General features: G+C 39.0%; 1 protein-coding gene across 4 annotated transcripts in view; it reads right to left on the bottom strand.

Moving 5' to 3' along the window:
- Positions 1-25,334, bottom strand: part of LOC126410738 (E3 ubiquitin-protein ligase Bre1) — a 284,197-nt gene that overhangs the window by 63,518 nt on the left and 195,345 nt on the right. For 2 of the 4 annotated variants that reach the window (XM_050081311.1, XM_050081314.1), the window contains exons 12-14: positions 18,691-18,844; positions 9,824-9,937; positions 9,032-9,091 (exon numbers count right to left, since the gene is read on the bottom strand). In XM_050081311.1, coding sequence (XP_049937268.1) covers positions 9,032-9,091; positions 9,824-9,937; positions 18,691-18,844 — 328 coding nt within the window. The remainder of the gene's footprint in view (positions 1-9,031; positions 9,092-9,823; positions 9,938-18,690; positions 18,845-25,334) is intronic. The other 2 variants (XM_050081312.1, XM_050081315.1) reach the window with 2 other exon arrangements.

Genomic DNA, 25,334 nt, shown 5'->3' with positions numbered 1-25,334 from the left:
AAGCGTGAGTTTTTATTAACTACTGTCATATTTGGATTCACAATGTGGAATAGGTCTAAAACATTTTGTATGTGTAGGACTGTTTCATTTCCCCATGACAATGGGTCCTGCTCTTCAACTGTAGTTCTGCTGTGTGTAATTGCTGTAGAATGCCACCAAATGTTGTCTTCACTTCCACCTGCAATTTATCCTGGTTATTGAGCTTCTCCTGGTTGTTCTTGAACCACTGCTGGGCTGGGCCATCCATGTAAAGACACACATTTGCTGAACACACATCTTTCTCACACATAGTGTTTGGTGACTGTTGAATCCTTTTAGCCATTCTACTGGGTTCTAACCTACTTTTTTTTTTAACTGATGAATGCCTGATGGGCATCTGATGTACTGCTGTTTTCTAATTTATTGGTCACCTAAATATGAGTATATGGAGCATGGAAATTATGTACTGCTTGATATTCCAGTTCCTATCCATGTATGTGATGGCTTTTACATAGCACAACTGCAGCCACAGTGATGTATATGTTTTGAAGCACCTGTCGCCTTTCCATCACACAATGTAACATCATAACCAGAATCGAGTCCCAATCCAAAAGCAGGATCATCAATTAAGTACAACACTTAGCACTAAAAGCATGTTTCTTACAAACACCAATGTATACCAGAACAAAACTGAACTTCTGGGTGGAGACTGCAGCTATTTATAAAACATTAAATATATACAAATGTTAGAAAACACAAATTTTGAGAATTCATAAACACTACATGACAAATAACTGTGGTTCCTCGGGTTTGAGCTGGTGACTTACAGCATGTCACCTTGTGATGATAACTGCTATGGGGCACTGCATACAGCACAACTCACAGCAATATGAGAAAATATTCAGCAACATGGAAAAAAAACTTTAAATTAGGATTTCCTGAGCCATTCATTGATGAATGAGCTGCTGTGCAAGTACACAAGTCATTTGCACCTCATATGTGATAGAAAACTTTTAATGAATTGAGCATGCATAGAGTTTTCAAACTCTGAAATGTAATGGGATGCCTGATACTGCTGGTAGCATCCATCTGAAACCCTGGTAAAGAGCTAACTGCTCAATCCTATCACTGAACATACTACTCTCACATATGACTCTTCATGACACACATATCTTTACATAAAAAGAAAAGGGAAAAATGAAGTCAATACAGGACTTGCCAAGACCCGGAAGTGTGGCTGTAACAGCAGTTTAGAGTTCATTAAGTACGTCATCAGTGGGTCGACTCAAATAAAAATTACTGTTTATGATTAAGTTGTATTGAGCAAACAGGTGGAACACTCCTAATAACAGCAACCCACTAATTCTTCTTTGAATCACACAAATTAAATATGATAAAACTGTACATGTGCTGGAAAGAAAACTCTGAACTCTATTTTGTTGTCAACTTGGCATTCAGCAGCATCACATCTCTAAGACCTGCCATAAGATACCCTGCCTAAAAACAAGTTGTGTGGCAACACTGTGGGGCAAGTTTGGCAAACGCTGACTGTTCACTTTATTTTCAGACTAGGTAGTAGATTATTTGCAAAAATTCATTTGGTATTTCTTTGTCACCTTAATGAAATGTCCAATTCTCATATAGGATATGACACTGTGTTTATACATATATAACAGCAAGGTTATTTCATGAACCAGTTAAACCTGTTTTACCTATCACATTTTGAACTATCTGCATTCTAGAGTAAATCTTTCACTCTGTAGCAGAATGCCTGCACTTTTGAAAATTCCTCTCAAATGTAAACTGTCGAGTGCCTGCAGTTTTGAAACTACTTCTCAAATGGAAACTGTGCGTCAGATCAGGACTCGAACTGGGAATACCCTTACTGACTGAGCACTTCAGGTACGACACTAATTTTGCCCGTATACTTTTTGCATTAATTGACTGTTCCATTCGTTCTTGTGTTCTTGATAGAATATTTTATATATTATGAACGAAAACACACACACACACACACACACACACACACACACACTGAAAACCAGTTTCCAGAATATTACACCAGTGTTCTGTGCATTTTCATTAATGAAGTATACTTTTTCCACTTTTTCCCCTTTTTCTTCAGTCTAGCTGCAAATGGTAAGAACAAAATGATAAGGAAGCCTGTATATTTCTTTTCCTGGTGTAACGGACTGAACAACATGATTTTAACTGCAATGAAATATGTTAATTTTTAATGTATTATTATCATCTTTAGGTCTTGAAGAAGTCAAATCCATCCCATGTGGGTGGGCAAAGAGCAAACATATTTCCATCTGAACTTCTAAGTTACTGTCAGTTTTATCACACTTCCCACGGCTGATTTATAGCTAAAGTCTAGTGTGGGAAAATTAGCTGTATGTTCTCATATTTGATGGATGTTTTTTATGTGATATAGCAGAGTAGGTGACAAACACATTGCTGCTAGTCCAAAAGAATGTGCCTATTTTTACTTACAATACTATGAAAAGGATAGTGGCTATTCACCATATAGCGAAGATAATGAGTCGCAGATAGGCACAACAAAAAGATTGTCACAAAATGAGCTTTCAGCCGGCAAGGCCTTTATCGAACGTGTACACACACACACACACACACACACACACACACACACACACACACACACAGTCTCTGGCAGCTAAAGCCAGACTATGAGCAGGAGTGCATGGTGGGAGGGGCAAATGGGTGCGGGTGAGGAGGAGGCTGTGATGGGGAGGGGGAGGGATAGTGAGGTACAGGTGGGGGACAGAAAAATGCTGCTAGTGGGAGTGGGAGTGTGCAGGGATGAGGTGGAGACAGGGTAGGGCAGCTAGGTGCAGTTGGGAGGTTAGGTGGAGGGCGGGGCAGAGAGTGGGGGTAGAAAAAAAGGAGTGAAGTGAAAAGACTGGGTGCATTGGTGGGATGGATTCCTCCCACCTACACCATCTTTTCTGAATTGCCACATCCAGTTGCCTCTCCCATCATGCGCTCCTGCTCGTCGTCTGGCTTCAGCTGCTAGAGACTGTCGTGGTGGTGGTGGTGGTGGTGGTGGTGGTGTGTGTGTGTGTGTGTGTGTGTGTGTGTGTGTGTGTGTGTGTGTGTGTGTGTACTTTCGACAAAGCCTTGTTGGCCAGAAGCTCATTTTGTGACAGTCTTTTTGTTGTGCATGCCTGTGACTCAGCATTCTGCAGCATGGTGAGTAGCATCTATCCTTTTCATAATATTGACAAAATCATTTAATTGGATAGATAAAAAAATCTACTTACCAAGCGGTGGCAGAACACACACAAAAGTTGGTTGTAAGTGGCAAGCTTACGGAGCCAGTGGCGGCTCCTTTAGGCAGAAGGGTTGAAGGGGAAGGAAGAGGGGTGAAGGAAAGGACTGGAGAGATCTAGGTAGATTTTGGGAAAATCACCCAGAACCGCGTGGGATTAAGGAAAGACTGAATCAGGTCATGATTCCAACTGGCCAATTTTTGCACTTTCAAGTGCACCACCTTGTAGACAAGAATTTGCCTTGGATACTTTTGTAGCAAACTGCAGTTAAAAAATAAAGAAACCTATTGTCAATGAAAGTTGCACAGAAGTTTGTTTTTATTTAAATAGTGACCAGTTTCATATCTTAGTCCATTATCAAACCAACTTTTAGAACAGAGTATATAGTGTTATAATGTAACATATATGATACATAAGGTCAATCAAAGTACAAGTACAAATGATAAAATAATAACATACCACATAAGCATTACCGTAATGTGTGTACACTGGCCACCTCGCCTGTTTGAGTGGCTAAGTGCAATGCATTATTTATTTGACATTCCAATGCTGCATGCAGCAAAACAATGTTTTATGATTACTGAAAATTGTTAGGCAACTGAGGTAGGGGCACTGAAGGGCATATGCCAAGGGGAAGTTGTTTTATTTTACAAAGTTACAAAATAACTGTTGCATATAACCATACATAACACTCATTCTAGCTTGAAGTTAAAACACAGTCACAATACAAAAGGTGCACTTATAAAAGAAATCTTGCAGACACACAAGTATCATGCCTCATAGTGCAGCCAGTGGCCAGTCAACGTAACATTAATGTGGTGTCACCGCCAGACACCACACTTGCTAGGTGGTAGCTTTTAAATCGGCCGCGGTCCGCTAGTATACGGCGGACCCGCGTGTCGCCACTGTCAGTAATTGCAGACCGAGCGCCGCCACACGGCAGGTCTAGAGAGACGTCCTGGCACTCGCCCCAGTTGTACGGACGACTTAGCTAGCGATGCAACACTGGCGAAGCCTCGTTTATTTGCAGAGAAGATAGTTAGAATAGCCTTCAGCTAAGTCAATGGCTACGACCTAGCAAGGCGCCATAGCAATTGATAGTTATCGTATGAAGCATGTCTCATCAAGAACGATGCATACAAATGATGGATTAAAGTTAAGTATTCCAGCAGCTACGTACTTTTCTTTATAGCATTCATTCCGTATCCTGTTTCAGACCTCACGCCAGCCTGCTTGAGTTTAACGCGTGCATTTCGGCCTTCTCTAGCTATACAACAATTAAAATGACTGTAGCATACATAATGGTAAATAATTCAATTTTCTAAAATTAAAATATACAAAAGGTAGCATGTACAAAATACATAAGCTAAAATGTCTAAGACACTTAAGCAAGAGCATGATGAAGCTCCATTATATTTTTATTGACAATAAAACACATGGCACTGTGAGTACTACCATACAAATCTAAATTAATAAACACAAAACAGAACACATTTATTGCATCATCTATTGCATTATAGCAATAAAACATATATTATCATGCTTACAAAGTCCATTTGTATGGACCAGAACCATCCTGTTAGTGTCAAAAATAAAACAAGCCAGACCACATATTAAAAATGTACAAAGATTGCCTTGGAGTCCATTCACAGTGAACAGAACTATACCACTGCTAACACAGCCTGGTGTGCAAAATGAACAATTAAAGGGGTGAAATCAGTTATTGTCTTCTAAAGGCATGGCACAACTTTCACACCTAAAAAGTAAAACACCATCCTGGGAAAGAGGAGAGGGGAAAGATTAAGGGAGGGGGGGGGGGGGGGGGTAATATAATACAGAGCAGGATGGGGAGGGGGGTGGGGGGAAGTGATGGGGAGGAGGAAGATATGAATACTATACAAGGCAACATTGTATACAAAATGTAGGAAACAAAGACGTTGAGACAATTGGTCTAATTATTGTACAAACTGGCTTTTCAATATAAGACAAAAGACAAAATCTGACTTATTGGTCTCCTAGGTTAGACCATCTACAGCAACATATAAAGACACTTCCCCTATAATAAGTATTACATTCTTTCTTTCTTTCACTTCTTACTCGGACAACATAAAATAAGTATATAAAACAACCTACTGGTAACTATTATGCATAATTGCATAGATATATATGTACTCCAGCCCCCTACTTCGTTAACCAATGTCAGTGTTGTTGTTGTTGTCGTCAAACTAACATACCGGAAAGTTAATCTGGGGTGGGGAATAAGACAACTGTCCTCCTAGCCCTCTCACTTTTAACAGTTCTGCCAGATGCACATTCTGTCGTGTTGGTTTGATTGTAAAATAAATATCAACACTGGTAAATGAGGTCTTTGCGAACATATTCATTTATGCTATTATGCATAATTGCTGATAGTTTGTTTTATATAAATTATTTTACATGGTTTAATGAAGAAATAAAAAGAAAGAAAAATAAAGCAATTATTATATGGGACGTGTCTTTATGTGCTGCTGTAAATGGTCTAATCTAGGAGACTGATTAGTCAGATTTTGTCTTATATTGAAAAGCCAGTTTTTACAATAATTAGACCAATACTTTCAATGTACAGCAGTGTCCTGCTAATCCAAACCCTGGTAATCTGAATGTTCAGTTAATCTGAACATGAAAAATGTTAGTCTAAGTATGGAAATCTGTGCGGTAAGCTGCTGTACATACACACTATTTTAATTTACACAGTACAGTAAACATTTATTAGGTTTAAACAATGCACAACAATGAAAGAAAAGCTATAAAACTTACTAAAATACAGTGGGCATTTTATCCCTACTTTTTAGATGACAAAAACTCAGTCATTGTATTTGGCGTAACGAAGACAGTCTGTTATATGAAGCATAGTTGTGCCATCGTCTTCTGAACATCAAATCAGCAGGTGTAGCAGTGGGCTGTTGCTCCAAATAATGTAGCGCAAGGTCAAGGGCTTCTGCTGCATCACTGTGTGGCACCAGCTCTCCTTTGCCACTTTCAGGCTCATTGTCACTTCCGTCACAGCAGTCCACTTCTTTCTGGATTTGAATCACAGCAGCAACAAAATCAGCAACAGTAAGGTTCTCCACATATGCCCCATCTGCTGCCATCCACTCATCTATGTCTCCTCCTTCACATCCAGGGATTGTCTGTACCATTTGTAGCACATCTTCCTCTTCATTTTCAATTGGGTTGTCCTGAAATTCAAGAGATGTCCACAGCTTTCTCAGAGTATTTTCTGAAATATTCTGCCATGCCTTAGTGGCCCAATAAACAACATCCTTCACATTGGTCTATTTTATTTTGTCCACTAAAGGAATGATATCATCTTGAATCAGCATTCTTAAAAATTGTTTCTGTAAATCAGTTTTAATGTTTGCAGTACGTCCTGGTCCATCAGCTGTAGAAGTAGTGTAACATTTGGCGGCAAAACCTTCGCCACAATTCCTCAGTGCTGGGGTGAGGTGGTGCGTTATCAATCAAAAGGATTGCATAGGGAGACAAGCGATATTTCTTAGAAAACTGTCGAACGGCGCGAACAAACTGGCTGTGAGACCATTCTTTGAACGGCTTACCATCCATCCATGCGTTTTTCTGGTTACGATAATATATGGGCAGAGACTTCATGTTGCAGTTTTTAAAAGCTCTGGGCCTAGCAGATTTGCCGATCAACATTAAAGGCAGCTTATGATTACCAGCAGTGTTGCTGCATGCTAATAAAGTCAAACCATCTTTGCACATTTTAAAACCAGAAGCATGGTCTAATTTTGATGCCAGGCTTTTTTTTGGCAATGCCCTAAAATTAAGGCCAGTCTCATCAGCATTATAAATTTGTTGGGGAGAATACTTTCCCTCTTTTATCATTTTTTCACACTCACCCAAGTATTCCTTAGCTGCATCACGGTCAGAAGAAAGCTTCTCTTCAGTAATTGTTAGCTGACGGATTCCAGTGTCGTTTTTTGAATCTGTCCAAACAACCCGTACTCGCACTGAAAGACTCACCACCATTCATTAACTTGTTCAGGTAAACAGCCTTCTCCTGAACCAGTGCTCCACTCAAAGGAGTTCCCCTTTCTCTTTCCTGCGTAAACCAAAGGAAAAGAGCTTCAACCACTTTATCGAAATGGGACTGCTTCAAAGTCTACCGGATTTAGGGTGTTTTTCCCAGATGTTGCACAGGACTGTCCAAGCTTCACTCGGTTCTTCTTCCAATCACAAATGGTTGCTTTATCAACACTCAGTTCCGTTGCCAGTTTAGATACATTCCCACCATTGTCTATCCACTTCAAAGCATTCAGCTTTTCTTTGAGAGTTAACCTTGTATGTTTCTGTTTTGTGAGCCAACCTCAGACACTTCAAAAGGCCTCAACAATGCACAACAACAAGGGCAGGGAGTGAGAGTGAGCCACTGTTACCACACTTGTTCCATTTATTACCATGGTGTACCTACTTATCTGCTTGGAATACTTCATTCTACAAACTCGTCACTGTAATTCCAGCTAATCCGGACAAATCGGTAATCCAAACAAGGTCTGGTCCCAATTAGTTTAGATTAACAGGACTCTACTGAATTTATTTATTAAATTCTGTTTACAATGTAGCTTTACGTAGTATTCATATCTTCCACCTCTCCATCGCTCCCCCCACCCCCTCCCCATTCCAAGGAATTCTTTGTTCATTTTTAATATATGGTCTGACCTATTTCATTTTTGACACTAGCAGGATGCCTCTGGTCTGCATGAATAGACTCTGTAAGTGTGATGTTACACAGTTTATTGTTATAAAGCAACAGATGATACAATAAATGTGTTCTATTATGTTTTTATTAATTTAGGTTTGTACGACAGAACTCACAGTGCAATGTGTTTTGTTGTCAACAAAAAATATAATGGAGCTTAAGTGCCTTGGACATTTTAGCTTATGTGATTAACTAATTTGAACTGTGTATCATCATATACACTACATTCACTTGTGACACTGATCAGCCATTTGTTGCACTACAAAGTATGATATGGAAGCACCTTGTCAAATGTACTTGTACTTTGATTGACCTTATGTATTGTATATGTCAACTGTAAAATGATACTTTGTTCTACAGGATGGTTTGGCAATGGACTAAGGTCCGAAACTGGTCACCATTTAAATAAAAACAAACTTCGGCACAATTCTGTCAGTTTTGTAATTTCACTGAATCACAGTTAAGTTGCTGTCTCTTGTCACTCAGAATGCTGGAAGTGAGGCCACCCATTGTGCTGAATTTCCTCAGGTAAAAACGACCTTTGCAATGTACTTCATAGTATTATATGCCAGAGGACTAGACTGGAAGCAAGCACAACAATCTCTACGTAACCCAATGAGACTTTTTAGTAAGAGCACTCAAAACTGCAAATACAAAGAGAACAGGAAAGAAAAGCAGATACAGTTACCATAGTGAGTGCTGGCTGATAAAATAAAACCAGTCTCTGATTCTGCTGGAAGAACCTTCACTGAAGATAAGATGAAATAATACAATGTCTGACTGTGTCACTTTTCCAAAGAAACTAACTTCACTATTAGCTAGCAAAACAGTGATACAAAATCCAAAACTGAAGGACCAACAATATTTTAAGGATTTGATTTTCGAGAATCCAAAGTATTCTGTCTTATTGGGACATTCCAGTGTGGAGAAGTCCCTCAAAATTTCACAACTTTTACAGATTTTCAAACAGAATAAATATCTTGAGTAAAATAGTATTAACCTGCCAAATATATTCCTCTAGTCCATTCTGCTGAATTCGTTTTAAAGTCCAACCATTCTGCTGAAAAGAATCAAACCACAAAAATATTTAATATAACAATAATTAATGTAATCTTAGGGTCTATATTTTAATCAGAGACATGTTTCCTTAATATGACTTGCAATAGATCTATTAAAATCTGACTACATTTACTGACAAATTTTTATTTCGCTTTACTAGCCACAATTTTTTCACTTTTGATGTCAGTTTCCTTCCTGCAGAATGTTATGCAAATCACTATATAAAACATTGCAAAAATCAAGACTCCTGACTAGAACAGCCACTGTATATCTATTGAAGAAACCATTTCAGTTAACTGCATCATAAAAGCTGAGAAAACTGTTGAAGTACATGAGAACATTATCAATATCATGAAATGTATGCTAGGAATGAATACATAAACAATGAAAATTTACCAGGAGCTACGGGATTTTAATTCCAATAATCCCAGAAAATGTGTGTATAATTTGGAAATTGAGCTAAGACAGGTTCCACTCTATAAGAAATATTTAGGCATTACAAAGCTGACAGTGACCAGCAATCATTTTCAAAAAAAGCAACAATACTTGAAACAAAGACATAAACAATAAAGAACATGTAAATAATGATTGTTTATTACTATGTAGTATGCGCTACGCCACATAGTTCCTGAATGTTCATAAATTCTTTTCACCTACATGAATCTTTTCTAAGAACCAATTAGAAATTTATCGACCTCTCTGACACTAATCTTTAAAACTCAATGTCGAATACCTGTTTCTGCGATGCAACCTGCTTTTGCAGCTGGTATGTTTGGTCCTCCAACTGCTTTATCTTTCGCATGGCTTCTTCATCACACAACTTCTTGCGCTCTTCACGTTTGTTTTCCTGTACAATTTAATGGTATCATTAGTCTCGCCTACCCCAAGAAGGAGCAGATGAAGGCTAATTAAAAGGAATATAATTAGTATTGAAGCAATGAGACAAATGCCAACAGAGAGTATATAGATTTGTAAAACTTTAAACAGAAAGAAACCAACATATAGAATATAAGACTGTTTAATATCACTAAAAAACTTTTAAATTCTATTTATTATATTTTGTGAACTGTCTGGTATCTTGAATAACAATTAAAGACAAGGTTAAATCTTTATATCTGTATCATATATTGAAGCAGACAGCTTCTCTTATTAATTCTCTTACATTTTTATATCTCCAGTTAAGTAAGGAAGATGTGGTGGTTGCTGCTGTTTGTTGTTGTTGCGGTCTTCAGTCCGAAGACATATTTGATGCAGCTCTCCATGCTACTCTATCCTGTGCAAGCTTCATCATCTCTAATATCTACTACAACCTAAATCTTTCTGAATCTGCTTACTGTATTCATCTTTCAGTGCCCCTCTACAAGTTTTACCCCACCACCACTTTCCTTCGATACTAAATTTGTGAACTCTTTATGTTCAGGATGTGTCCTATCAACCAATCCCTTCTTCTGGTCTGCCACACATTTCTTGTCTCCCCAATTCAATTCAGTACCTTCTCATTAGTTACATGACTGAGCTATCTAATCTTCAGCATTCTTGTGTAGTACCACATTTCAATAGCTTCTACTCTATTTTTATCTTAAATGTTTATTGTCCATGTTTCACTTCCACACGTGGCTACACTCCAGATCAACACCTAAATCTATATTTGATATTAACAAATTTCTCTTCTTCGGAAATGTTTTCTTGCCACTACCAGTCTACATTTTATACCCCCTCTACTTTGGCCATCTCAGTTATTTTGCTGCCAAAATAGCACAACTCATCTACTACTTCAATTGTCTCGTTTCCTATTCTAGTTCCCTTAGCATTACCTGATTTAATTCGACTTCATTCCATTATCCTTGTTTTCCTTTGTTGATATTCATCTTATATTGTATATAAGCTGTTCTATGATAAAGATGAACGCATAATTAGATGATGCCCAGTTCATAAAAGTGTGATACAAGCAGTTGAGGCATCTCTCTTCTTTTGACATTACTGGATAATGAATTGTGATTTTAAATGTTTGTCATGTATACTTTTACACTGTGTGTGTGCATGAGTACTTTCATTATGGATAGTGTCACAACTAGAAATCCAACATACATATCTTTGGAAAATTATCCTACAGGTGTGACCGATGAGGGGATGGCACCAGAGTCAGAGATGGGGGGAAAAAAGAAAGAAAAAAACCATTTGGGTACTAGAAAGTGATCACTGAAGGAAACTACGTGATTCTACCGCCACTGCTGTGATGCCTTGCTGTGTGTATGTTTCTAAAGTGTATTATTCATACCCTTTTTATAAATGCTGTCAGTATCATTCTGGAAATGTTAGAAAAAAACCTTTTGATGAATTGAGAATAGGAGACATGGTTACTCTGATTTGGAAGAGGAGTTTGAAGAACCTGATAAAACACACACACACACACACACACACACACACTTTCCAATACTGAAATACTCATCACTACAAAAGAATAGAGTATTACTTACACAGAGCTGATGAAGATCTGGACCCTAAAAATTAAAATTCACCTACATCAATACTACAAACAGTGCCTAATAAATGGAAAATGATAAATACAAAGCCATCAGGTCCTGAGCTAAAATGGAAAACAGTGGAAGTTGTACCTAATAATGTTGTGGTGTGCCGGCACCTCTTGATACCACAAGTTCATTTCATTGTTTTAGTTTATTTTTCCTTCTGAGATTATATAACTGATAAAAAGAAATAAACCAGTACACAGCTTCTAAAACTGAGAAGAAGAATTAAATTTGACGCAAACAGCATTTGGGAGAATTGGCAAATGACGACAGACAGCATATTTCCAGGTATTTGCATTAGTTCTTCACAAGTGCATGATGTAAAGGCCAAAGATAAGTGAGTACCAATTGAAAAACACACTCCTGTTCTTGCCTCTGTAAAGAGATATGATCACCTCAATGCAATCATAGTAATCAATCTTTTGCAATAATGATCAATATGTCTCGGGTACTTTTTCTTTTTATGTTGTGATCCGTGAGGTATCTTGAATGATTTTGAAAGATAAGACTAAATTCTTATATCTGTATCACATTCTGAAACAAACAGCTTCTCTTATTAATTTTCTTTTATTTTTATCTCTTCAATTAAGGTATTCCATGATAAACATGAATGCATAACTAGACAATGCCCATTTCATAAAAGTTAACCTAATGGTTGACGGATGTACTTTCAGATTGACAGTATGTATAAAGTTTCATGTCTGCATGAAAAACAAACTTGAGAATTGCAACATGACTTTTTTTGCTTGTGACATTTCTCCTGGTTATGCATTGAAAATGAAGGCGTATGCTGGAAATACGGCAATGCATATTTTGTAGTCCCTCCAAGTGCCGTAACGTCTAGTTTCAACTAGGTGTTATTTATTTATCATATGATGACAGGAGAAAATAAAAGACCAACTATCTGCAAAAAGCATATATATTTCTACGTGAAGTCTAGGTTTCAAATCCAGTCAGAAGCTTCTGCATACAAGTTGTGAAGGTCATCCATTGTCCCTTCAAATGCTCTGAGGGAACATTCAAATGTTATATATGTACTGTTTGCTGCTCTGAACTTGAAGAGACTTTCAAAAGTTCTTTGACAAAAAATTCACTATGTATTATTATTATTATTGTTGTTGTTGGTTGTTGTTGTTGTTGTTGTTGTTTACCTGCTGTTCTTGGTCACCTAAGGGAATGTAATGTGAAAGCAGTGGGCTCGTATATGTTGAACAGGAAGGAGCACCACAAAAAATACTATTGTCAAACAGATACCAGAGAAGGAAAGTTGCTACTCATCATACATTGGAGACGCTGAGTTGCGATAGGCACAACAAAAAGATTCACACAATTAAAGCTTTCGGCCATTAAGGCCTTTGTCAGCAATAGACACACATACACACACGCGCGCGACGCGGCGCGCGTGCGCGCGCGCACACACACACACACACACACACACACACACACACACACACACACACACACACGTAAACGCAACTTGCACACACGTCTGCAGTCTCAGAGAGCTGAAACCACACTGCAGACTGCAGCACCAGTGCACGATGGGAGTGGCGACTGGGTGGGGGTAAGGAGGAGGCTGTGCTGCGGCGGGAAGGGGGAGGGATAGTATGGTGGGAGTGGTGGACAGTGAAGTGTTGCAGTTTAGACAGAGGGCAGCAACACTTCATTGTCCGCCACTCCCACCGTACTATTCCTCCCCCTCCCCGCCACAGCCTCCTCCTTACCCCCACCTAGTTGCCACTCCCATCATGCACTGGTGCTGCTGGTCACAGTGTGGTTTCAGTTGTCTGAGACTGCAGACGTGTGTGCAAGCTGTGTTTGCGTGAGGGTGTGTGGGCGTGTTTGCGTGAGGGTGTGTGGGTGTGTTTGTTTATTGCTGACAAAGGCCTTAATGGCCAAAAGGTATAATTGTGAGAATCTTTTTGTTGTGCCTATCATGGACTCCGCTATATGGTGAGTAGCAACTCCCCTTCTCTAATACTGTTACATTCCATCCTAGATTTTCCAGTGTTTGATCATTTTAAAATACATCATAATGAAGCAAACTATCTACGAGTAAAGCTTTTAGAAACTTTACCAGAAATAAAACAAATTCTTTAAAATTAAAAAGTTGGTGGTGTTTTATATAGGTAATTGAGTGAAATATGACTTTCGAAATAATTTAAGGAGTAAACATAATGAGTCACAGAATAGTAGACATAGTGAAGCATTTAAAGGCATGTAAACTAGTAATGTATGTGTGAGATTGTGTACTGTATAGTTATGGAAATAGAGTTCTGCCTTGAGCAAACAATTTTCTTCTTTAATGCTCATACACATTTTGGTGAAAATTCACCATAATCACTGGCTTCATTTTATTTTTTTAATATTACGTGCTGACGTTCATTTGGCAGCGTATCAACTGTGTAGCTGATATTTTACTACAGTCTGTCATCTGCAATTTTTATAGTTTCCACATGGTCACAGCTCTATGCAAACTGTACTCACCAAAATGCAATGTGTCCCTGTTCATGAAATATTCATCTCTTCATGACGTGAACAGTGACATTGTGCATGTTAGCAATTACATTTTGCATACAGGCATCACAGAGTGAAAACAACAAAAATTGCAGTTGACAAATTGTAGCAGAATATCAGTTGTACTGCAGGTGCCAGTCCGCTACATGAACATCAGCATGTAATCTTAATAAAGTAATAGGAGATGATGATGACATTTCATAGAAACATGTATGAGTGTCAAAGAAGAAAATTTTGGTTGCTCGAGGCGGAACTGTATTTCCATAACTACATATTTGAAAGCAAACATGAGCAAAATAAGAGCTCCAACTACGAGATGAATGTACTCTACGAGATTGAAATAGGATTTTTTTCCGAAAGTTACCAAAGTTCTCAGTATCGTTCATACACCTTTTGATGACTCAGTACCTTTATCAGTTGGTTAGTTGTTACCACTACTCCTTCAATTATTTGCATTCCACCACAAATTTTCTTTATCACATTATCATGAATTTTCATTAGTTACAAAAAGGCTACTCTTTAATCTAGCAACAAGCTTTGTATAATCTAATTGTTAATCCTTACAAAACTATTTTTTGAGGATTGTGTAAACATGTTAGTTCAGCTGACCTGGGGCCACATTTGGAAATCATAGCTGAATGGTCAGTGTGACGGACTGCCGTCCTAAGGGGCCCGGGTTCGCCTCTCGGCTGGGTCGGGGATTTTCTCCGCTCAGGGACTGGGTGTTGTGTTGTCTTCATCATCATTTCATCCCCATGTGGTGCGCAGGTCGCCCAATGTGGCGTCGAATGTAATAAGACCTGTACCAAGGCGGCCGGACCTGCCCCGTAAGGGGCTTCCCGGCCAATGATGCCAAACACTCATTTCCATTTGGAAATTATGAAATTTCAAAGACTTTAAAGGACTGTTAACAACTATATTGGTTGCTCATGACAAAAGCATATAAAAATCAGGATTAAAACTCAGCCATACAACACACAGGTGACAGCAGAACAGGCCTACAATGGATAACAGAAAACAGCTTAATTTCATGAATTCTCATGTTATGAAACAAGAAAAGGATAGATTGCTACTCTCTACACAGAATAGGCACTGAGTCACAGACAACCACAATGAAAAAGAATTCACACAAGCACAGCTCCCATACACGGCCACTGCCATCTCCAGCCATTAAGGTGAGAGAAGGAGATTGGTGTTTAATGTTACATTGAGGACATTAGAGACGGAGCATAAGCTCAGATTAGGGAAGGCTGGGGAAGGAAATTGGCTGTGCCTTTTCAAAGGATTTGCCTGAAGTGATCTAGGGAAATCACGGGCAACCTAAATCAGGATGGCTGGATGCGGGTGTGAACTACTGTCCAGTGTGCTAACAACTGAGCCACCTCGCTTGGTCCCAGCCATTAAGGGCCGACTATGACTGCATCTGAGACGAGCAGCAATCTTGGCTGGGGCAGGCAGTGGAGATGTGGAAGGGGTGGGGGATGGGGTGAAGCAGCGCAACCTAAATCAGGATGGCTGGATGCGGGTGTGAACCACTGTCCAGTGTGCTAACAACTGCGCCACCTCGCTTGGTCCCAGCCATTAAGGGCCGACTATGACTGCATCTGAGATGAGCAGCAATCTTGGCTGGGGCAGGTAGTGGAGATGTGGAAGGGGTGGGGGATGAGGTGAAGCAGGGGTAGCAGTGTGGGGGGAGTACTATTGCTGCCTGTGACAGCAAGGAAGGACATGTTTGGGATCGAATAGGGCTGCTAGGTGGAGCATTAGGAGACTGTGTTGGGGGAGGAGAAAAAATGGAGAAGAGCGAAGAAGAGAAGGGGAAAGGACTAAGTACATATCCCCACCCACAATTATTTCTCCTTTGAATGCATCACCTACAAACAAATCCTTGGTACAGCACTTGGCAACCACATGGCAGCATCCTATGCTAACCTATTCATGGACTACAAGAGGAATCTTTCCTAGCCACCCCCAGAGTCCCAAATCCCTCACATGGTTCAAATTCATTGATGGTGTCTTCATAATCTGGATTGAGTGTGAGAACACCTTAACCATGTTCCTGTGGAGTCTTAACACCTTCTCCCCCATTCATTTCACCTGGTCATCCTCAGTCCACTAAGCCCCCTACCTTGAAATTGACCACCACCTCAGAGATGGCTACATCAATAGATCTGTCAACATTAAACTTAACAACCACCAACAATATTTCCACTTCGATAGCTACCACCCATTCCACAGCAAGAAGTCCCTTCCATACAACCCAGCCAACCATGACATTTTTGAGGACTGTTTTATACAGAAAAAACAAATGTGTATATTAAACTATGCTATTATACTTGGATGCCTCTGCCTTAATCTACATTTCAAGATAATTTTCATTAATATTAAGGCAACTATCACAGCCAATAACGAATTTCTGAATTCCATCCTGATACTAGATTTGCCAATCACTTTTGAACAGCTGTTTCGAAAGCACGACTTCCGGTAATGTAGATGATCTGCAATGATTTGTAAATACACCTCTCGAAACTCGAGGAAATTCATTAGACAAGGATGAAACAGTAAAGCATCCGTTTTCTTGAACTTTTACATTGCTTTGAGCATGAAGTCTTCGGTGATGGCAGATGGTCATGCAGTCTGCACTATAGTGGTGGCAGAAAATGTAACAGCGACATAAATAAACAACAAACTCAGTTCGACAATTTTGTATCCAGAAGGATATTTTATTGTGCAAGGCCTTATTCCACATAGTTTCAATAATTTCTGTCTTATGGAAACATCACCTCGTTCATAAGACTGACTAAATAAAACACTTTTCAGCAAATGTGAAGCAACAGAAAATTCCGTAAAGCTTACATCTTGCAGAAGCCTCCTCAAAAGTCTTTGAATTCTTACACTAGCTTTCTTGTATGTTTAATTCTGAGTGATATATGTGGCTAATAACAAAAGTCAGTTTCAAATTAATAGTGATTTGCAAAAGACTAAAATACAAAACAAACTAATATAAGGAATCTTTCTCTGACCTACACAAGGTGGTAGAAGCTTTTTTTAATAAGCTATCTGTAGAGATGCAGCTTCAATCCTGAATAAAAATTAAACATATCTGCCTAAAAACTACACAATTGTCTATATGCAAGAACTCCAATATTTTATTAGCACCAAGGGAAAAAGTAAATTTGATTTTTTTAATGGAACTCATTTCTTAAGTAATGTAGCATAGTGGGTATTTTTTGAAAGTTATCAGTCTAGTCATGTAAATAACAAACAAGTGGTAGCACATAAACACCAGAAACTTAGCAGCATTGAGAAAGCAACAGCTTTTTCAACGCTGCAGGTTTTCTGTTAATTTTAATATGCGGATTTGCAATCTGTGAAAGCAGATAATATGTTAATAATAATCACTACCACCAACATGCAGTTTTCAGTCACTGGCAGGGTTTGCTTGGTACTCAAGTCTCTCCACCTTCTCTGTCTTACCACAATTTCTATTTTGGATTTCAGAATGCTTTTTTCCCCACCATTTAGCCACCTGTCCCTTGGCCTTACCCTTAGTCTCTTGCTCTCCATCTTCGTGTTGTGCATCTCCCAAGGCATCCTCATCTCGTCCATTCTCTTCACATGCCTATATCATTTTAATTTTTTTCCACGATCTTCTCTTGTAGGGGTTCCTCGTGTGTTATCTCCCTAACACTTTCATTTTCATATTTTCTATTTCTGTTACTGCTATGTAATTTTTAGGACAGAATGGGTTCAACACACGGAAACTAGAAAATATAGCTGTGAATTACCCTGCAGAGAGAAATTTTTATACATAATCTTTTCTTGGTAATATGAAATGCCATAACTATCAAGATCCTATGTCTACCTAGAAGGAAATGTAATAAACAGATATTTCTGAACATAACTTCAAACCTAAAGCATATCTTGTGGAGAAGGTCTATTAAGTATAGATTTTATAATCCTCAATAATACATCTCCAGTGAGTACAAGTTTAATCAGCTTAATGAAATAATAATGGAGAAGAAAACATTTTTTCAACATCTCACTGAATATTTGTACCTTTTTATTGCAAATTATAAATTCACTGTTCTGAGTAACTTTTTTACAGTGACAAATGTTAAAAGCTCTTGTGCACTTAGTACAGGGCAAACTGAACGAAAAATGGTCAATAAAATTATTGCTGATGTGTGGCATCATGACAAAATCCAAGGCGCCTGGGAAGCTTATTCATCAGGGGGAAAACCACTCCACAAAAACTAGACATTTTGCATATTTGTTTTTCGTTTTGTAACTGTAACCAACAATACTACACTGCAGTCATGTGTGTCATCTATGCTTATGAGAAATACTGTTCCCTTATTGTATGGCAGACAAGGAAAGTTCAAATAACTTAAAGGACACAAAGCAGCTGTTTGGATGCTGTTACGGAGAAATGTTTCAGCATGGACAGGAGTAAGAGCAAGAGGACAATCACAGAGGCATACCTGAATGTTACAAAAGGCAAAGCAAAATGAAACAGGATAAACAAAATGCATTCTGTGATGCATAAACAAACCTGTATTTTTTTCAATTGTTGTCTGAGATCTTCGACTTCAGCTCGGGCCTTCTTCTCTGCTGCCATAAGCTGCACCTTGTCTCTTTGTTCCTTACTAACACCTTTATACATATCCAGAAGCAATTTCATCTCCTTCTGGTCATTCAGTGCTTTCCTTGAAAATGATGATCATGAAATTAGTAGATAAGACTAACAGGTAACCAAACATGCAATATATTTCACTGGAGGGTACAGTGTGTAATCACAATACAGGAAGACTTACTGCAACAAGAACAGAAGGGATATGGTATAGAAAATGTGCATAGGTGGATTGCACGCTCTAAAATAAGACTATAGCACACACATATGTAGATGAGGCAGTCTTTTGGCAGCCATTCTTGTTTGAATTGTTTGGCAGATGTCAACTTGGATGCTGGGAGCAACTGTATTTGACTTCATACATGCTCTTGCGGGTTTCTCTTGCCTGAATCGCATTGTCATTTAATTATCCGATGCAGGACCATGCCACATGAACATGAGCCCGTAAGATGTGTACAAGTGAAGCTAGATTCCAAGGAACGTGTCGTGAGTGTGAATCATTATGTTTGTTACAGTAGTAGAGAAATATTTTCATTAGCAGTTAATCAGGATGGAAAACTTGCTGGTTTCACGTACTATGACATGAGCTCCACTCATCTCCCATGCAGTTCCAATACAATATGTTTCACAGTAAACTTTACTACTGGTAGCTGTTCCACCACTGACAGCATTTTTGCCACTCTCCTTCCAAAGTACGTTCTCCTCATTATCATTACACTACTGGACACTCAGTACTTCTTGAACCCTCTGACGATAGAATCTGGTGATTCGTATGCCAGGAATAGAGAATCCACTGACACATAAGACTGACTGATGGCCTTTTAATCTTGTGAAATCGAGAAAGTCCATCATCCTCTTCTAAAATCTAATTGGAATAGTGTTTTTGGATACAGTCTTTAAAAGGCTTGTGTACAACATCAAGCACCAGCAATTCAACTTTATTTCAGGTGTGAGGTGATTTTAAAGGCATCCAACGCTAGCACAGGTCTCTTAATAAGCAGTGTACAAGGCCTGTGATTCCACACAGTAGTTAGCCAGACAATCATTAACTCTGTTGTCAATCAGCCTTTCTCTTGGAAACAAATTGTTAATGGCTTAGGGGAAACTTTGCTTTGGTGAAGTTTTATGCTTCCAAATAACATAAGGGCAAGATTTTTTTCCCACTGCAGAAATTGTTAACACTGTGATAATTCTTTGTTATGTATTTGCAGTTGTTCTCAATGAGATACTTTTCACTCCTTTACGTTCCACTGGTATACTGCTCGGCATGTCCCAAAAGACAGGCGTCTTGTCTGCCCTGCCAGTCCAATGTAAGAGGTGAGAGTCTTGCTTCCACAACTGGGTTACGTGCTTTTGGCAGTTGAAGAATTTATTAGTAAAATCTTCTGGCAGCTTCTGTACTAGCAAAGAACTTTTCAGATAAAGGAGCCACTTACATAAATCTGTGGCACCATCAATAATCCCACAAATTTTGTCTGTGGAATGTACAAGATTTCCTTCCAAAGTCTTTGACTGGATTATTTGTTGAGAGAGAAAGACAGAGAGAGAGAGAGAGAGAGAGAGAGAGAGAGAGAGAGAGAGAGAGAGAGAGAGAGAGAGAGAGGGCACGTATTACATGTTTCCTTTTATTTTGTACGATGAAAAGCACCCTAGCATCAAGTTCAGGATATTTACCCACTTTGGCTGCCTGTAGGATTTCATTGAAGAAACGAAAATTTGGAGCTTATTCTTCAATGCAGTTCAATGTCGCAGATTAGATTCGTCCACAACATACTCATTGCTACCTTCTCTATTACACGTATTCTTTGCAATTGGCACATTTCAAATTTGCATCATCACTTATCCTAGTTCCAAAGTATCTTCATTTCATTTTGATGTTGTGACTCACTGGTAGAGACTTAAATTCTTCCCTTCAGTTAGAGGAAAACTGTTTCTGCCCTGTTATGTAAAATAACAGAAATATGAACACAATAACAGTTACTATCTAAATGAAACTTCAGGAACCAATCATGGTTAAACTGTTACCCAATGACTAATTCTGAAAAAGAAATGAACTGTACAGTTGAAGTTCGCAAGACATTCAAATTACCTGATGATTGTATGGACACAGGGATAAGCTGCAACCTAATTTTTTAAAGGTCGAATTTTGATGAAAAGTGTTCAGGCCAATATGGTACTATCTCAGAAAAGTTATTCAGTAAAATATAAAGTTTGTATTACAACGAAAATATGAATAATATTTATATTAAGTGCTAGATAAAAGGCTCCCATCTCTGTCAGGGATGACAGTAATACTTATATATTGTCAACAATAGCAAATATGTCATGCAGCAGCCAGCAGACACAAATTAAAAATATTTGAGAGGTGGTATTTATTTATTTATTTCCATCTTCGAGCATTTTGCCTGCTACTTATGTCCAGAATTTTTACAAATTAAATAATACACAATGATACATAATAATAATAATAATAATAAGTAATAATATAACATGATGTTGTTGTGGTCTTCAGTCCTGAGACTGGTTTGATGCAGCTCTCCATGCTACTCTATCCTGTGCAAGCTTCTTCATCTCCCAGTACCTACTGCAACCTACATCCTTCTGAATCTGCTTAGTGTATTCATCTCTTGGTCTCCCTCTACGATTTTTACCGTCCACGCTGCCATCCAATGCTAAATTTGTGATCCCTTGATGCCTCAAAACATGTCCTACCAACCGATCCCTTCTTCTAGTCAAGTTGTGCCACAAACTTCTCTTCTCCCCAATCCTATTCAATACCTCCTCATTAGTTACATGATCTACCCACCTTATCTTCAGCATTCTTCTGTAGCACCACATTTCAAAAGCTTCTATTCTCTTCTTGTCCAAACTGGTTATCGTCCATGTTTCACTTCCATACATGGCTACACTCCATACAAATACTTTCAGAAACGACTTCCTGACACTTAAATCTATACTCTATGTTAACAAATTTCTCTTCTTCAGAAACGATTTCCTTGCCATTGCCAGTCTGCATTTTCTATCCTCTTTACTTTGACAATCATCAGTTATTTTACTCCCTAAATAGCAAAACTCCTTTACTACTTTAAGTGTCACATTTCCTAATCTAATCCCCTCAGCATCACCCGATTTAATTTGACTACATTCCATTATCCTCGTTTTGCTTTTGTTGATGTTCATCTTATATCCTCCTTTCAAGACACTGTCCATTCCGTTCAACTGCTCTTCCAAGTCCTTTGCTGTCTCTGACAGAATTACAATGTCATCGGCGAACCTCAAAGTTTTTACTTCTTCTCCATGAATTTTAATACCTACTCCGAATTTTTCTTTTGTTTCCTTTACTGCTTGCTCAATATACAGATTGAATAACATCAGGGAGAGGCTACAACCCTGTCTCACTCCTTTCCCAACCACTGCTACCCTTTCATGCCCCTCGACTCTTATAAGTGCCATCTGGTTTCTGTACAAATTGTAAATAGCCTTTCGCTCCCTGTATTTTACCCCTGCCACCTTCAGAATTTGAAAGAGAGTATTCCAGTTAACGTTGTCAAAAGCTTTCTCTAAGTCTACAAATGCTAGAAACGTAGGTTTGCATTTTCTTAATCTTTCTTCTAAGATAAGTCGTAAGGTTAGTATTGCCTCACGTGTTCCCACATTTCTAAGGAATCCAAACTGATCTTCGCCGAGGTCAGCTTCTACCAGTTTTTCCATTCGTCTGTACAGAATTCGCGTTAGTATTTTGCAGCTGTGACTTATTAAACTGATAGTTCGGTAATTTTCACATCTGTCAACACTTGCTTTCTTTGGGATTGGAGTTGTTATATTCTTCTAGAAGTCTGAGGGTATTTTGCCTGTCTCATACATCTTGCTCACCAGATGGTAGAGTTTTGTCATGACTGGCTCTCCCAAGGCCATCAGTAGTTCTAATGGAATGTTGTCTACTCCCGGGGCCTTGTTTCGACTCAGGTCTTTCAGTGCTCTGTCAAACTCTTCACGCAGTATCTTATCTCCCATTTCATCTTCATCTACATCCTCTTCCATTTCCATAATATTGTCCTCAAATACATCACCCTTGTATAAACCCTCTATATACTCCTTCCACCTTTCTGCCTTCCCTTCTTTGCTTAGAACTGGGTTGCCATCTGAGCTCTTGATATTCATACAAGTGGTTCTCTTCTCTCCAAAGGTCTGTTTAATTTTCCTGTAGGCAGTATCTATCTTACCCCTAGTGAGACAAGCCTCTACATCCTTACATTTGTCCTCTAGCCATCCCTGCTTAGCCATTTTGCACTTCCTGTCGATCTCATTTTTGAGACGCTTCTATTCCTTTTTACCTGCTTCATTTACTGCATTTTTATATTTTCTCCTTTCATCAATTAAATTCAATATTTCTTCAGTTACCCAAGGATTTCTACTAGCCCTCGTTTTTTTACCTACTTGATCCTGTGCTGCCTTCACTACTTCATCCCTCAGAGCTACTCATTCTTCTTCTACTGTATTTCTTTCCCCATTCCTGTCAACTGTTCCCTTACACTCTCCCTGAAACTCTGTACAACCTCTGGTTTAGTCAGTTTATCCAGGTCCCATCTCCTTAAATTCCCACTTTTTTGCAGTTTCTTCAGTTTTAATCTACAGTTCAAAACCAGTAGATTGTGGTCAGAGTCCATATCTGCCCCTGGAAATGTCTTGCAATTTAAAACCTGGTTCCTAAATCTCTGTCTTACCATTATGTAATCTATCTGATACCTTTTAGTATCTCCAGGATTCTTCCAGGTATACAACCTTCTTTCATGATTCTTGAACCAAGTGTTAGCTATGATTAAGTTATGCTCTGTGCGAAATTCTACAAGGCGGCTTCCTCTTTCATTTCTTCCCCCCAATCCATATTCACCTACTATGTTTCCTTCTCTCCCTTTTCCTACTGATGAATTCCAGTCACCCATGACTATTAAATTTTCGTCTCCCTTCACTACCTGAATAATTTCTTTTATCTCGTCATACATTTCATCAATTTCTTCATCATCTGCAGAGCTAGTTGGCATATAAACTTGTACTACTGTAGTACGCATGGGCTTTGTGTCTATCTTGGCCACAATAATGTGTTCACTATGCTGTTTGTAGTAGCTAACCCGCACTCCTATTTTTTTATTCATTATTAAACCTACTCCTGCATTACCCCTATCTGATTTTGTATTTATAACCCTGTAATCACCTGACTAAAAGTCTTGTTCCTCCTGCCACCAAACTTCACTAATTCCCACTATATCTAACTTTAACCTATCCATTTCCCTTTTTAAATTTTCTAACCTACCTGCCCGATTAAGGGATCTGACATTCCACGCTCCGATCCGTAGAATGCCAGTTTTCTTTCTCCTGATAACGACGTCCTCTTGAGTAGTCCCCGCCCGGAGATCCGAATGGAGGACTATTTTACCTCCGGAATATTTTACCCAAGAGGACGCCATCATCATTTAATCACACAGTAAAGCTGCATGTCCTCGGGAGAAATTACGGCTGTAGTTTCCCCTTGCTTTCAGTCGTTCGCAGTACCAGCACAGCAAGGCCGTTTTGGTTAATGTTACAAGGCCAGATCAGTCAATCATCCAGACTGTTGCCCCTGCAACTACTGAAAAGGCTGCTGCCCCTCTTCAGGAACCCCATGTTTGTCTGGCCTCTCAACAGATACCCCTCCGTTGTGGTTGCACCTACGGTACGGCCATCTGTATCGCTGAGGCACGCAAGCCTCCCCACCAACGGCAAGGTCCATGGTTCATAGTAATAAAGATAACAAATCATACGGATTTGCATAGAAACATACAAATATAAGTTAAAATTTGAGACGATCTTTTGCACATTCAAAGAATCAGTCTATGATAAGAAGCCTTCTTTTTAAACTTATTTTTCGCAACAATTCAGGATGTTTTCAATGAGGTAGTATGCAATTCTGGTGGCAGTGCACTGAAAAGTTTAACACCAAAGGATTGTAGTTATTATGAGTCTTGATTAGTCTAGTAAATGGCTGGTCAATGATTTCTTTGTGACTTGTTATGATAATGAAGTGATTGCCTTAATTTGTAGCTCTCTTGGTTTTTTCCTCAGTAACTAGCAAGCTAAGAATAAACAATGATGGGATTGAAACTTCTTGGCAGATTAAAACTGTGTGCCGGACCGAGACTCGAGCTTGGGACCTCTGCCTTTCGCAGGCAAGTGCTCTACCATCTGAGCTACCCAAGCACGACTCACGCCCTGTCCTCACAGCTTTACTTCTGCCAGTATCTCGTCTCCTACCTTCCAAACTTTACAGAAGCTCTCCTGTGAACCTGTGAGGACGGGGCATGAGTCGTGCTTGGGTAGCTCAGATGGTTAGTGATTAGCAAGGTCGCCAGATCTCTCCCCAACTGAGAATCTGTCATGGTCTTCCTCTACAGCTTATTCAATATATAGATTTAATAACACTGAGAATAAGACTACAATCCTGTCTCACCCCCTTCTCAATCACAGTTTCTTTTTCATTTCTTTCGACCGTTATAACTAAATCTGCTTTCTGGACATGTTGTGAATAACCT

Source organism: Schistocerca serialis, chromosome 1 (assembly GCF_023864345.2).
Source record: "Schistocerca serialis cubense isolate TAMUIC-IGC-003099 chromosome 1, iqSchSeri2.2, whole genome shotgun sequence".
NCBI classification, from domain to species: domain Eukaryota; kingdom Metazoa; phylum Arthropoda; class Insecta; order Orthoptera; family Acrididae; genus Schistocerca; species Schistocerca serialis.
Note: the sequence above shows the minus strand (reverse complement) of the source record. Positions and strands in the feature narration are given on the sequence as shown.